This window comes from Psammomys obesus, unplaced genomic scaffold (genome assembly GCF_907164565.1).
Source record: "Psammomys obesus unplaced genomic scaffold, mPsaObe1.curated_primary_1811, whole genome shotgun sequence".
Classification (NCBI taxonomy): domain Eukaryota; kingdom Metazoa; phylum Chordata; class Mammalia; order Rodentia; family Muridae; genus Psammomys; species Psammomys obesus.
This window is the reverse complement of record NW_026596079.1, coordinates 1,167,154-1,181,960: the sequence shown is the minus strand read 5'-3', so window position 1 is coordinate 1,181,960 and position 14,807 is coordinate 1,167,154. Positions and strand designations below refer to the sequence as shown.

At 55.3% G+C, this 14,807-nt stretch overlaps 1 protein-coding gene across 1 annotated transcript in view; it reads right to left on the bottom strand.

Annotated features, from left to right (window-relative positions):
* The window catches only part of LOC129690880 (epiplakin-like), a 15,643-nt gene extending 954 nt beyond the window's left edge, over window positions 1-14,689 (bottom strand). The window contains exons 1-2 of the mRNA XM_055626722.1: window positions 14,653-14,689; window positions 22-7,060 (exon numbers count right to left, since the gene is read on the bottom strand). Of these exons, the coding sequence (XP_055482697.1) occupies window positions 22-7,014 (6,993 nt within the window). The 5' untranslated portion in view covers window positions 7,015-7,060; window positions 14,653-14,689. The remainder of the gene's footprint in view (window positions 1-21; window positions 7,061-14,652) is intronic.
* Window positions 14,690-14,807: the final 118 nt, after the last annotated feature.

The following is a 14,807-nucleotide window of genomic DNA, read 5'->3' as shown; positions in this document are numbered from 1 at the left end:
GATCAGGTCCCTCTGCATGGCCTGGAAGAGGGAGATCTGCTCCCCGGTATAGGGGTCCGTGTAGCCCGTGACCGCCCGCTCAGCAGACAGCAGCTTCTCCTGGACCTCGCCCCCCACCACGCCTGCTGCCACAGCCTCCTCCACAGACAGCCTGCGGTTGTGCACCGGGTCGATGATGAAGCCGGTGGCCGCCTGGGCCTCCAGCAGCACCAGGGCCGTGCCAGGCCTCAGCACGCCCTTCCACATGGCCTGATAGATGCTCATCTTCTCCTGGCGCCCAGGCTCTCCCTGCACGGGCACCAGGACGCCCGCAATGCAGCTGGTGCCTTTGAGGTATCTCCTCACATCTTCATTCCTTTCAATCTGATCTACTGTGGTTCTGCCTTCTTCCAGGTCCTTCAGGGTCTGCTTTGTGATGACGGCTGAGCTGAGCAATTCCTCTGCTGTCACCTGCATTCGTAATCCTCGGAACCAGAGCTGCCGGCTTTTCCCCTCCTTGTCTGCAATCATTTGTAGGATAAGTTTTACCACTTTCTGCAGTGCCCGCTCTGTGTCTTCTTTGTATAGCCTAACTAACTCCATCTTTTTGTCCTGTGACACATACTCTGAGTTCAGGAGCTCCCACACAGATATCCTCTGGCCTCTGTACCTCCCCACAGTCACCTCCACCTGCTCTGCCTCCAGGGCCCTTTTGGTGGCCTCGTCAACATACTCCATGTTCTTTTTGTCCTTGACCACTGGGAACAGAGCCCAGCCTGACTTCTCCTCCCTCTGGCACCTGTCCTGCAGCTCCTGGTATGTGACCTTCTCCTGCGTGTTGGGATCCACAAACCTTTTCCTCATGTGTTTCTGATCAGCAACAAGGACTACCATGTCATCACAGAGACAGCCTCGCCTGCAGGCTACCTCCAGGGGCACGCGGTGGTGGTGAAGTGGGTCAACGACCCCGCCTGTGGCCACCTGCACCTCCAGAAGCCTCAGTGCTTCCTCCCTCCTGACCAACTTCTTCTCCATGGCCTGGAACAGTGGGATAGTCTCCCCAGTGGCTGGGTCTTCGTAGCCCTTCGCTGCCTTCTCTGCATTCACAAGTCTTTCTCTCAGGTCTTCACCCACCAGGCCAGATGCGATGGCCTCATCCACACTCAGCCTCTGGTGGGTACAGGGGTCCATTAGGTACCCGGTGGCAGCCTGTGCCTCCAGCAACTGAGCCGCAAACCCTGCCGGGATGAGTTCTTCCCTGCCGGCTGCATAGAGACTCATCACTTCCCGAGTTAGGGGTGTGGTCACCCCAGCAATGCAGCTGCTGCCTTCTAGGTAGCTCTTTACCTGCTCCAGCCTGCTGAGGTCCTGACTCCTCCTCTCCCCACCGTGAAGTGCGTCCAGCATCTTCCTGTCGAGGATCCCAGCGTTGAACAGCTCCGTGGCTGTCACTTCGCCATGTATGCCTGCCACCTTGAATTTTTGGTTTTGCTTCTCTGTTTCTTCCACTGTGGAGGTGATAACCTCCAGAAGTTTCTCTAGGCCTATGTTCTGGGCTCTGTAGTCCCGCAAAAGCTTTCTTTTCCTTCCTTCTGTAAAATACTGGGAGGAGAGCAGGTCCCACACAGACACCGTCTGGCCTGCAAACTTCCCTAAGTACATTTTCATAGTTCTGGACCTCAGAGCTTGCCTTGTGGCCTCATCGATGTATGTGCAGGTTTCTCCTTTCTTTACAATTTCCAACATGAACAGGCCCGTCTCGGGGTCCTCCACGCAGTGTTCCAGCAGCTGCAGGTAGGTGAGGTTCTCGTGAGTGTTGGGGTCAAAGAAGCCCTTGGTGTCATCGCTTGGGTCAGCCAAGATGCGGTTCATCTCCTCATTGAAGTAGCCACGCTGGTAGGCCACGTCCACAGGCACGCGGTGGCTGTGGACTGGGTCGATGATGCCGCCCGTGGCAATCTGGGCCTCCAGCAGGCGGATGCCATGGTCCTTGACGATCAGGTCCCTCTGCATGGCCTGAAAGAGTGAGATCTGTTCTCCAGTGTAAGGGTCCGTGTACCCAGTGACAGCACGCTCGGCTGATAAGAGCTTTGTGTAGGTTTCCTTGCCAAACATCCCTGCCTGGAAGGCCTGCTCTACAGTTAGCCTCCGGTTCTCCACAGGGTCAATGATGAAACCGGTGGCTGCCTGAGCTTCCAGCAGCACCAGGGCTGTGCCTGGCCTCAGAATGCGCCTTCTCAAGGCCTCCGGGATGCTCATCCTCTCTTTCGTGTCCTGAATAAGGACTCCAGCGATGAAGTTGCCTCCTTCCAGGGACCTCCTCACACTGTCCATCTCTGTCACTTCCTGGACTGTCCTCTTCCCCTGATTGAGTTCATCCAGCGTCTGCTTGTTGATCAGCTGGGACCTAAACAAGTCCCCAGCTGAAACCTGCTTCCGGAGCCCTTTGAAGGTGGCCTGTGGGGGCTGCTTCTCTGCAGCCTCCACCAGGGTGGTGACCATACTGATGACCTGCCTCAGGGCAGCAGCCCTCCCGGAACAACAAAGTGCCACCAGCTCCCTCCGCTTTTCGGCTCCAACGTACTCAGAGTGTAGCAGGTCCCAGAGTGACACGCTGTGTCCTTGGAACCTCCCCATGCTGATGGGCACCTTCATGGCCCTCAGAGCCACTGCAGTGTGGTCATCCACTTCAAGCACAGTGTTCTGGGTCAGTGGCAGCAGCCACAGGCCAGTGTCAGCATCCAGCACACAGAGTTCCTTGAGCTGCTGGTATGTCACCTTTTCATGGGAGTTGGGGTCAAAAAAGAGCTTGTTTTCCTTCTCAGTGGTGGCCAGCATCTGGCTGGTCGGTTCGTCTAGGAGGCCAAGCTTGTAGGCCGCTGCCTGGGGCAGGTGCACTCCATGGACAGGGTCCACAACACCCCCTGTGGCCAGCTGTACTTGCAGGAGAGGAAAAGCCTCACTCTGGGGTACAAGCCCCTTCTCCATGGCCTGCCATAGAGAGAGGGAGCCTCCTGAATAGGGGTCTGGGTATCCCATCACAGCCCTTTCTGCTTGCCTAAGCTGTTCGCTCAGCTCCCTGCCCACCAGGCCAGCCTTCACTGCACCCTCCACTGACAATCTCTGGTTGGTTAGCGGATTGACAAGGAAGCCAGACGCCACTTGGGCCTCCAGCAGCTGCTGGCCGAGGCCTGTGGGCAGGAGGCCATCTTTTACAGCCTGGGCAATGCTCATCTTGGTCCCCGAGGGCTGCAGCAGCACACCGGCCACACAGCCTGTGCCCCAGAGGCAGGCCTTCACAGCAGGCTGTTTGGCTACCTCAGCAGGTGACTGCGCGCCCTGTGCCAGCGTTTCCAGTGTCTCTTGGGTGATAACACCAGCATCTCTTAGCCAAATGGCAGGGACCTCACCCCGAGGGCCCGGCACAGTGATGTGGGCCCGGGCCAGGAGCTTTGCTTCCTGCACCCAGGCGCGCACAGTGTCCTGTAGCTGCGGCACAGAAGTCTTCCCGACCCTCACATCCTCAAGGAACCCTCTGCGCTGCTCCTCAGTAAAGTAGCAAGAGGTGAGCAGGTCCCAGAGGGACAAACCATCATCGGTGCCAGCTGAGGCCTGCAGGGTCTCCTGGATCTGTGTGTCTGTGGGGACTGTAGGAGCATCTTCTGTCAGAGGCAGGAGGTGAAGCCCAGAGGCTTTGTCCTGGAGACACTGCTCCAGAAGCTGGGCATAGCTGGTGTGTCCCCGGCCATCAGGTGTGGGGAAGGTCTCAGGAGAGCTGGACAAGGTCACTTCCATCTCCGGATCGATGCAGCCACGCTGGACTGCCATGGGCATGGGGAGATGGAGGTGGGTTGTGGGATCAACGACCCCTCCGGTGGATACCTGGGCCTCTAGTAGGCGGGTTGCCTGCTCCACAGGGATAAGGCCCTTCTTCATGGCCCTGAACAGGGACACCTTCTTCCCAGAAAAGGGGTCTCTGTAGCCAGTGATAGAATGCTCTGCTCGTTTCAGCTTGCCATACACCTCTGCTCCCACCACTCCCCTGCACACAGCCTCATCTACGGACAGGGTCTCCAGACTGCGGGGGTCCGTGATGGCTCCCGTGGCTGCCTGGGCCTCCAGCAAAGCCAGGGCTACGCTAGGCGCCAGGAGCTTCTGCCTCATGGCCTGGTAGAGACTGAGCCGCTGGTTAGAGGGTTGTAAGAGCACACCGCCTACAGTGCCTGAGCCCCGAAGGTACCTGCGAACATGGTCCATGTGAAGAAGGGCGTCTGGGCTGACCGCTCCTGTCAAAACCTGGTCCAGGAGCTCCTGGGTGATGATGCGGGCCTCCAGGAGCTGGTAGGCCGTGACGCGGCCCTGTAGCGCAGGCAGTGTGATGTCCGCCCACCTCCTCATCTCTTCCTCCAGCAGCTGAGTGACCTGCTCCAGCGTGACCTTGCGCCGCCGATAACGCTGCAGCAGCTGCCTCCTCCAGTCCTCTCTGAAGTATTCCGAGTTAATCAACTCCCACGCAGAAACTCTTCGCCCCCGGAACCGTCCATATCTCACGGATAGCAGCAGGTTCTGGAAGGCCTGCCGGGTGGAGCTATCTACCAGCTGGGGTCGTGTACTGCTCAGGGGCAGGAGGTGCAGGCCCGTCTCGGGGTCATGTACACAGCGCTCCAGCAGCTGCAGGTAGGTGAGGTTCTCGTGCGTGTTGGGGTCGAAGAAGCCCTTGGTGTCATCAGACGGGTCCAACAGGATAGAGTTCAGCATCTGGTCAAAGTAGCCGCGCTGGTAGGCCACATCCACAGGCACACGGTGGCTGTGCACAGGGTCAATGACACCACCCGTAGCAATCTGGGCCTCCAGCAGGCGGATGCCATGGTCTCTGACAATAAGGTCCCTCTGCATGGCCTGGAAGAGTGAGATCTGCTCCCCAGAGTAGGGGTCTGTGTAGCCGGTCACTGCACGTTCTGCAGACAGCAGTTTTGCATATACATCGGGCCCAATGACACCAGCCCTCAGTGCCTCCTCCACAGAGTATCTCTTGTTCTCTTTTGGGTCAATGATAAAGCCCGTGGCAGCTTGGGCCTCAAGCAAGATCAGAGCAGTCCCGGGCCTGAGGAGGCCCTTGCTACGGGCCTCGTAAATACTGAGGCGTTCTTGGGAGTCAGGCAGCAATAGGCCTGCAATGCAACCTGTGCCCTGCAAGTACCTCTGCACCGAATCCAGGTTGCCCACATCTTGGGCTGAGGTCTGTCCACGTTCCAGCTGCTCAAACAGGTCCTGGTTGATTATCTCAGCCTTCAGCAGTTCTCCTGGTGTCACGGTGTCCCTCAACCCAGCAAAAGTGACTTTGGCAGTGGCTGCAGCCTGCTCAACAATGGTCTTCAGCTCAGCTGCCAGCTCCTCCACTGACAGGGCCCCTTCCTGGTGCTGCTGGGCAAGCATTGCCCTCTGCTTAACGGGAACTGCATCAGAAAAGAGCAGTTCCCAGAGGGATACAGGTCGGCCCTGGTACCTCCCTACAGAGATGGAGGTTGTAGCTTTGCTCAAGACCTGCCGAGTACAATGATCGATGAATGTGGGTCCCTGGGGCTCATTTGCATGGGGTTCTCCAGGGAGGGGCAGGAAAGCAAGCCCTGTCTCTGGGTCAGTGACAGAGAGGACCAAGAGCTGCTCATAGTGAAGGCTATCATGTGTGGTGGGATCTAAAAAGCCCGTTGCCTGAGAGAGACATTGCTGAGTCTCTTCATCTAGGCAGCCAAAGCGCAGGGCAGCCTCCAAGGGCAGCCGGAATTTACGGGCTGGGCATATAAGGCCACCTGTGGCCAACTGGGCATCCAGGAGGCGCAGAGCCAGGGGCTGGTCCACAAGCTCCTTCTTCATAGCCTGGAAAAGGGGGACGCGGGAGCTGCTGAAGGGGTCGTAGTACCCTGTCACCGCCTGCTCTGCCACCAGGAGCTGCTCATGGAGTTCTGGACCAACCAGGCCTGCCTTGACCGCCTCTTCCACCCAAAGACGCTGGCCTGTGGCTGGGTGCACGAGGGTGCGGGTGGCAGCCTGGGCCTCTAAGAGTTGCAGTGCAATGCCCCTTGAGAGCAAGTGTTCAACTGTAGCCTGGAAAAAGCTCTTCTTGTGGCCTCCGGGTAACAAGACAACCCCCGCCAGCCCCCCAGTACCCTCCAGATAGCGCTGCACCTCGGGACGTGTGCCCACATCTGCCACCACCAGCGTGCCCTCCTGTAGGCCTCGGACTGTCTCCTCATCTAGTACTCCTGCCTCCAGCAGCATTGACGCGCTGGCTGCCCCACTCAGGGTGCGGAAGGTGGTCTTCAAGGGCAATAGAGGCAGCCCCGAGCTGGGGTCTTGCACGCACCTCCCCAGCAGCGTGCAGTATGGTAGCTGCTCCAGTGTGTTGGGGTCAAAGAAACCTGGGGCACCCGAGCTGGACTCTGACTCTAACAGGCTGAGCCATGTCTCCTTATCTAAAAGGCCCTGCTGGCAGGCTAGCTCTGGAGCCACTTTCACACCCTGGGATGGGTCCATTAGGCCCCCAGTAGCTAGCTGGACCTCCAGCCATCTCTGCCCCAGGGTCCTGTCTACAACTTCCTTCCTGATGGCCTGGAAGAGGGCCAGCTTTCCACCCCCATAGGGGTCGGGATAGCCAGTAACTGCGCGCTCAGCAGCCAACAATTTCTCCTTTAGCTCCAGTCCCACCAGACCCCGCCTTAGGGCCTCAGACACAGGAAGCAGCTGGCCCTGGGCAAGGTCCACGAGGCCCCCAGTGGCTGCCTGGGCCTCAAGCAAAGCCAACCCAAGCCCAGTGGGCAGGAGGCCCTGCTTCATGGCAGCATAAAAGCTCTGGGTCTGCCCTGAGGCCTCCACATACACCCCAGCAATACTTCTGACTGTGGTAGGCGGGGCAGCCGCTGCTTGGGGCCAGGAAGGAGTGCAGGCTCCCATCTGGTGTGTCATGATTGTAGGGACAGTTGACTGCTCGGTGCCGTTGGCAACCACGACATCACGAGGAGGGGCCTGGCCATTCATCACGGACAACTGGTAGCGCAGAACTTGCCCAGGGTCCACTTGTGTCCTGTAGGGAACAGAAAGACTCAGTCAGGGACCCTGAATAGACTGGGCAGGTGAGAAAGATACAATCATGGGGGTCAGACACAGGTCCTTCTAAGCTGACTGAGTCCTGAATCCACACCCAGATGTGAGGACAGGAGGTTCCCTGAGCAGCCACAGAGGTCCATGGTAGCCAAGGGCCCTCCAAAGGAATGAGCAAACCTATTGTTGGGGGGAAAAGCCCTGTCCTCAAGATGGATTAAGACAGGCTGCTCTGGTGGTGCACGCTTTTCACACCAGCATTCAGGAGGCAGAGGGAGGTGGATCTCTGCGAGTTCAAGGCCAGCCCAGTTTACAGAGTGAGTTCCATGACAGTCCTGGCTGCTATACAGAGAAACCCTGCTCAATAATACCCTCCCCCCCCAAACAAAGACAGGCTGCCCCCAAAAACTTAGACAATGCAAGAGACCAGCCTGTGCCTTACTTTAAGTTACACTATATTGTGCAAAACAGTGTTTTGTTTTGTCGTTTTCTTTAGGCTGTGCATAGAAAACTAGGAGACTCCATTTGCCATTTTGGTTTTTGCCATTTTGAGGGAAGTAGACTGCAGGCCATGGGTGGCTCCACCACAGCACCATCACATCAGGCACCAGCCACAGCACTGACTGAAACAGCTTATTCCTGGGAGTAGAAAGGAAGCCACCTTATAAATTCACCAGGATGAGCTCAGACTATAGATGCATGTGGGGCATTAAAGCCATCTCAAGGAAACCAGGCCCAAGAACTTACCCAACGTTGACAGTTCGAGAAAAGGGAATAACTCCCTCAGCTGGGTCCCGTTAAAGTGATGAAGGCCTAGCACTTCGATGACCTGGCCTTACCTCATCCGGTCACCTGATACCTGGTGTACACATCAAGGACAAGCAAGCAGAGGATTCCCCAACTATCACTACAGCTTTCGCTTGACCCTGTCCTCTGCCGTTGATGCACCCTACTTGACTCCACGCCCACCCATCTTTTTGTCCCTCTGGACCGGGCCCTGAACCCATCATTTCCTGTTCTTGGAACTTGCTTTGGCCTTTCACCTTTTACCTGTCACCTCGTGGGTAGATTTTACAGCTTGGTTCTCAAACCCTGAGTGTGGCAGTTCCCCCCTCAACGCGGGTTTTATTTGTTATCAGTGCAGCCTCTCCCAGCTCTGAGGGCTTTCTCTGAAGCCGGCTGCAGCCTCTTTAACGTGTGTTCAGTCCCTAAACCACATATCTATGTATAAACACACAGAGATTCACTGTGTGCTGCGTGATAGGTGATAAGAGTTGCTTTAGTAATTAAGATTGGAATAAATGAACTTGCCTTCACCTTGGCTAGGTTACTGGAGTAGGTGGGGTTACATGGAGAATTCTTGCATTCTGAAACTACTGAACCCCGTGAATTTGTTGTCATTCTATCCATTCTGACACAAACGTGTCTGTCCACATTTCTGGCATAGTATACTCATAACGCACAGGGACCTGGGGCCTCTCAGGACTCCCTGTGGAACACATCTGGCCTCTACTCCAAGCTTCCAGGATTCTAGTGCACAGGGCTTGGGGCCTTCCTGAGCATCCCTCTTCCCCAGCCCTGCCTTAGTCTCAGAAGGTGTGTGTTGGGCCTTCACGCCTGCCTGGGTCCTGGGTCACCTGGCTCCAGGCCTCTACATGTCTGCCAGGCCTTGGAGCTTTTGAGCTGGACTTAATTGATTACCCAGAAAGGCAACTCAGAGTCCTAACCTGCAGGACATGACTGTAACCTTATTTGGAAGCAGGATCTCTGTGAATGTAACTAAGATGAGATCATCCTGAAGCCCTGCTGGCCCGAATCCAGTGCACCTGGCATCTCTGGAAGACAGCAGTCTTGCTCAGGGAGAAGACAACCACCCCGTAAGCTGAGCTTGCACACGGCGCTTTCTCTTAGTCCACAGCCTCGGCATTGCCAGAACGTTCTCTCTGTTCAGAAGTTCATCCAGGCTGCTCCTTGCATGAACTTTGGGAGGTGCTGGTCTAGCCTTTCCCAATACACATTTGTACTGTGGAACACAACAGGCAACTTTGAATCTGTCTGCTCAGTGAAATAAGAGATTCTTGGCCTGTCCCCAGATCTCTAAACCTGCAGCTTGAGCCAGCCAGTCCCAAAGTCATATCCTGTTCTGTGTCCTTGTTGATACAGATCACCTGGTGCTCTTATACATTATATGCCCCTTACGCTCTGCTATCTATCTATCTATCTATCTATCTATCTATCTATCTATCTATCTATCATCTATGAATGTATGTATGTATCTATATATCTATCTATATATCTATGTATCTATCTATCATCTATCTATCTATCTATCTATCTGGTTTTTTTTTCTTTTCTTTTCTTTTCTTTAAGACAGGGTTTCTCTGTGTAGCTCTGGCTAGAATTCACTCTGCAGTCCAGCCATCTGCCTCTGCCTCTGCCTCCCAAGTGTTGGGATTAAAGGCCTGAACCCAGCCAGTCTGTTCTTAAAAGGTGCTTCAGTGAGTACAGCTGCATGCCATCTGTCCACTGGTTCACCTCACACCCATTTAAGTTCTCATGGTTTTGCCACAGCACCTCAAAGCTCATTCTGTCACTTCTTAGCCAGGCTTCCTGCTCCTGCGGCCCAGGCTTCTGTACCATGTACCTAGGAGCCCTCCATGCCATCACCAGTCACCTTTAAGGCTCCTCACCAATGCCTACACCACGTGTGGAACGTGGAGGGCAGGTAAATGGGAAATGAGGCTGGCTTGCTGGGAAGCATGGCCAAGGCAGGTGCATAGTCTGTCCTGTGGAGATAAGTCAGGCTTTGCTATCATACGATTTGGTAGAACAGACACCATTCATTCAGCTTAGAGAGGGTTATGAGCAGATGGCCCCACTGACCCCTTTAAGAATTGCCCTACATGAGGACCTGTGATAGGTTCAAGCCCCTTGACATGACTTGAGGAGACTCTGCAGCCTATCAAGTCAAGGCTCGTAGGGAGACTACTGGGATGACATGCCAGCCATAGCTTAGGCAAAATGTCCTTCTTCATTCTCTCCCCCAGGCTGGTCCTGAGCCTTCTGAGGTACCCTACCGTCAGTCTGCTGCTCAGAGTCTCAAGCTTCGAGCCTACAACCAGGCAGGCACCTGGACCAGGTCAGCGGTGTGGACCACCAACCTGCAGCAGAGCAGGCAGAGCCCAAGCTGCTAAGATAAGGTTAGCAGCCACTATTCAGTTCTTCAGGAGTAGAAAATGCTTTTGGGGTACAGAGTGGGGCATGGAAAAAAAAAAAAACATAAGACATAAGGTGGTAGAGATAAGATCACAAAACGCTGGGAATGACCAGTGGGACAACTGGAAGGGCCCAGGCAGCTACATTGTTAGAGGCCCCAAACCAGAACAGTAAACCTCAACACGGAGCAAAACTCTTGGTCAAGCATGAGTCTCAGGCCAGGGTGGTCAGAATGACTTGGTTAATTCATCCCAAACTCTCAGACCCGTAGGTTCCCTCGATGCCCTATACCTGAAGAGATTCCTCCTCACAGTCAGCCTCCCCCCTGCAGGGGCCAAAGGCCTCCTATCTCCTACAGCTCAGCCTGGGGCCCTAAAAGGAGGTCAGGAATCTACCTAAGAGGATGGGAGGGGCTGGGCCAAGAATCAAGTTGGCCAGGGAAGGGATTTCCCAGAACAGGGGGACAGACAGAACACAGTGGTAAGGACCATGGGAAGTATGAACCGTCGTCAGGCTGCGTCTGCGGCCTGTGGAAGGCTGTGTGTGGCTCTCTGAGGAAGGCGGCCCAGGCATGGGCAGTTTGCTTGTAGCATGGTGCTGATCCTGGGCCTCCCAGGCTAGTCTTTGACTTATCTCTTAGGAAGGGAGTGGTAGGGCCCCAAAGACACAGCAGCAGAGTCTAGGTGCTGACGACGACCCGAGGAGCCTGAGAAGGGGCAGCCAAATGGGTCTAGCCACACAGAGTTCCAAAAACAATTAGTAGAGCAGGTAGCCCTAGAACAAGCAGGTGAAGGGGCCAGTGATAGGCACATGTGTGAACAAGAACCGAAAGCAGGCGCCACGAAGCATTAGGATGATCTTCTTATGCACTTCATTATTCAAATGCAGATTTCTGTACCCAGAGAGTTGAGTATAGACCAGACTTTTGTATTGGCATTTTTATTAAGTATCTCCACGCCTCAGGATTTTGTACACATTGGTCTCCATCACCCTCTGATTGGGTAAATAAATTGCTGACCAGCCTAAAGCAAAGGTAGGAAAGGGAGGAAAGACTTCCTGCTGAGATAGGAACTCTGGGAAAGCAAGACAGGGAGGAAGTCAGACATAGGAAACAAGCCACGTGGCAGAACATAGATTAATATAAATGGGGTAACATAGCTTGTAAGAGCTAGTCAAGAACAAGAGTTCTCTAAGGCCTGAAACTATTACAAATAAATATAAGTCTCGATGTCATTATTCAGGCCGGGGTGGACATAGAAAGTCCAGATGGTTTTAATCCAGCCTCCAACTCTTGGAGCCTCCAACTTCTTGGGCAAGAAGGGACCTCACATGAAACGGGTGCAAGGAAGAAAGCAAAAGAGGCCAGCTCTTCTGGAGAAGAGCTCTGGTCAGCCACTCACTGACCATGCTTTGGCAGTGACATGGTTTATGGTTCATGCTTCCCATGGTCTTTACCACTGTGTTCTGTCTGTCCCCCTGTTCTGGGAAATCCCTTCCCCGGCCAACTTGATTCTTGGCCCAGCCCCTCCCATCCTCTTAGGTAGATTCCTGACCTCCTTTTGGGGCCCCAGGCTGAGCTGTAGGAGATAGGAAATTGGCCCCTGCTGGGGTCAGGCTGACTGTGAAGAGGGGACATTGAGGGTATAGGGGCATCGAGGGAACCTACGGATTTGAGAATTTGGGATGAATTAACCAAGTCATTCATCCTAAGTTAGAGCCCTGACCATCCTGACCCTGGGATCTGGGACCCTAGACCAATCAACAGTTCCTAGAGCCTGAGTGACTAGGGTCCTGTATCAGCTTGGTGGGGCCACAGGGCTGCTTTACGGTTGCCTCATGTCCTTAGGGAGAACAAATCAAGGAGTTCCTTGGCCATGGAGGATGAGGTGTTCACTGCGGGAAGGCCAAGAGGTCAATGAAACTGGCCTGGGCCCTTTCACTGCTTAACGGAAGCAGCTGGCAGATGGAGAACAGGGAGACCGCTTAAAGGCACAGCCCAGACTTTGGCTCCCAGGTGACACCCTGCGGTCTGGGCACCATCTCTCGGACATAGTATTTCTATTCTAAAACATGGCTTTCCCATAGTGTTGGGTCCCCCCCCCCCCCAGAGCAACTCAGGCCCAGGATCCAAGGCCTGGGAGCAGTAGCCTACACACTGGGCGAGTGAGTTGCAGGGTCCAGAGAAATAGAAACACTAGAGAGGGCAGACCTGAGTGGTGGCAGGGGGAGAGGGGCCACTACACCAGGATGTAGTAGTCCTCACAGCCATGTGGCAGCTGACAGTACATGAGAGTGTACAGCTACTCTGACCAGAGGGTAGACTCCCAGAGAGGGGGCTCTGGTGTCTGGTCACGCCCCAGTGACCCCAGCCAACAGTGTGTAGTAAGTCAATGGTATTTTTTTTTTTTCTGGCTGACTGGAAGAGGCAACAAATGCCCAGTACGACCAGAAAGCCACCATAACAGGACCAGGTCCACACACACACCACCCCCAGACCTTCTTCTACTGCAACTCCTCATGTAGGCACCCAATGGCACCCTAGAGACTGGTTCTGAGGCACAGTGTGACTGTGGTAGACACGGGGCTGCCCAGGCTTGCCTATTTTCAGGGACAAGTTAGACAGCATGGCAGGCCAGCCTCTGTCACCAACTTGTCTCCTCCATGGTAGCATGTTAAGACATGTTAAGACCACCCCGAATGGCTCATTCCAGACTCTGCTTCCCAACATTGCTTTGGGTACCTTTGTTGCACTGAGCTGGGGGGTGGGGGGGAGGGAACCATGCATGGTGCTGCCCAGGACAGGGCAGAGCACAGAGGAGGGGCCCTGGGGTGGTAGAGGCTGGCATCCCTTGACATACGGCTAGATGTGGATGAGGATCCAGGACAAGCAGCTCACTGCCCAGAAATAGGTGGAGCCCGGAGCCTTGGGACTACAGTGGGGAATCATACCAGAAGGGCATGGTTCTTGAGTAGCTCTTGACCTGGACATGGACAGCCAGCCCTGACAAGCATGCTTTGTGCAGAAAGGCAAGGCCTGGGTGAGAAGCCAACACAAGCTTAAGCAAGCAGCTCAAGTTCCCTGAACAAAGAAGAGATTCAAGGTGGGAAGCCACTGACAAAGATCCAGAGAGCAGGGACTCTGGGGAAGGGGTGGGGCGAGAGACTGAGTTCTGCTGTGTGAGATGCGGCCTGTGGTTGGCAGCCACTCCCTGTTGGCTTGTGCGTGACCTTGGGCCTGGTATGACTCTCCCTGGGCCCTGCCTCTTTTCCGGGAAGGTAGAGGAGAAGCTTGGCATCTGCAGTGCTTGCCAGACACACGGGTCAAGAATTCAGGTGCCTGAGAGGTATGTAGAGCTCCATCAAGGAAGGCAGGAGACCCAGGCAGTGTCGGTAAAGGAAAAGGATGGAGGTCCCAGGTCCGGGACAGCGGCATCAGTAAGCCATGTAGGGGCTGGGGAAGGCAGGCAGCACACACTCCCCTGGCAAAGAGGTCTACGAGAAATGAAGTCCTCCTTGCCTCGCTAGTGGTCCACCACGGGCTTTCCTAGATGCCAAGAGAAAAGAGGGTCAGCCCTCCTGGGGCATCGGATGACATCTGTCACCATATTGAAGGGTGGATCCCTCACCCCAGGATGGGACAAGGATGGGCACAAGGACCCACTAAGCTAGATCAGAACAGAACCAGGAGGCCAGGCAGACAGCCCAGTGTGCATGGAGATTGAAAACTTGGCTTCTGCCCCATTGTAAGCAAAACGAAAAAGGGTATCAGTTGCACCTTGTCCCGAAAGACAGAAGTCAAGGACCCTGTGCAGATTGGCATGATAAGCAAGTGGGGGTAGAGACGCAACCCTGTTCCTCTTCTTCCCATGGGTCCTGATACCACCCAAGGGACCATCGCTGTGGTTGCTCACCCCGGGACAGCTGGTAGCTCCTCCTCCGGTCAACAATGCCTCCCTCACCCGGGCTGCCAAGAGCCTCCAGATTGTCAGCCCAAACGCCTCTATCATAAGATTTCTCACCACTAACCCCACTTCTTGCAAGCAGGAGGGCAAGGACTACCCCACCTTCAGAACCAAACAGCATACCACAGACCCTGCTGGAGACTGCTAGACAGCCCCCACCCACCCACCCACGTGCATGTCTGCACAGCAGCGGGGCAAGGGCCTCGGCCTCCGTTTCCCCACCTATCTCAAGGCTGCGGGCGGGGCAGCTTCCCACCTCCAGCCCTGAGCTCAGACTGCCCAGGGTGGTAAATGGGGCCCAGAACACTGGGCTCCTGGGTCCGTCACTGGAGCCTCTGGCCTCTGGCTCCCACAGGTGTTTCAGTTTCATTCCTCCGACCTGCCCTTATTTCCCCACCTGTGGCGACAAGGCTGGCGCAGCGTCCGTCTGTCCGAGATCTCTCTGCTCCCTCCACACTGGAGCCCCGCGCCACGAGCATTTAAATCTCCGTGGCCCCTCCCTGTGGTGACCCAAGTCCCTTCCCCATTGAGGGCGGTAGGCGGGGCTTGAAG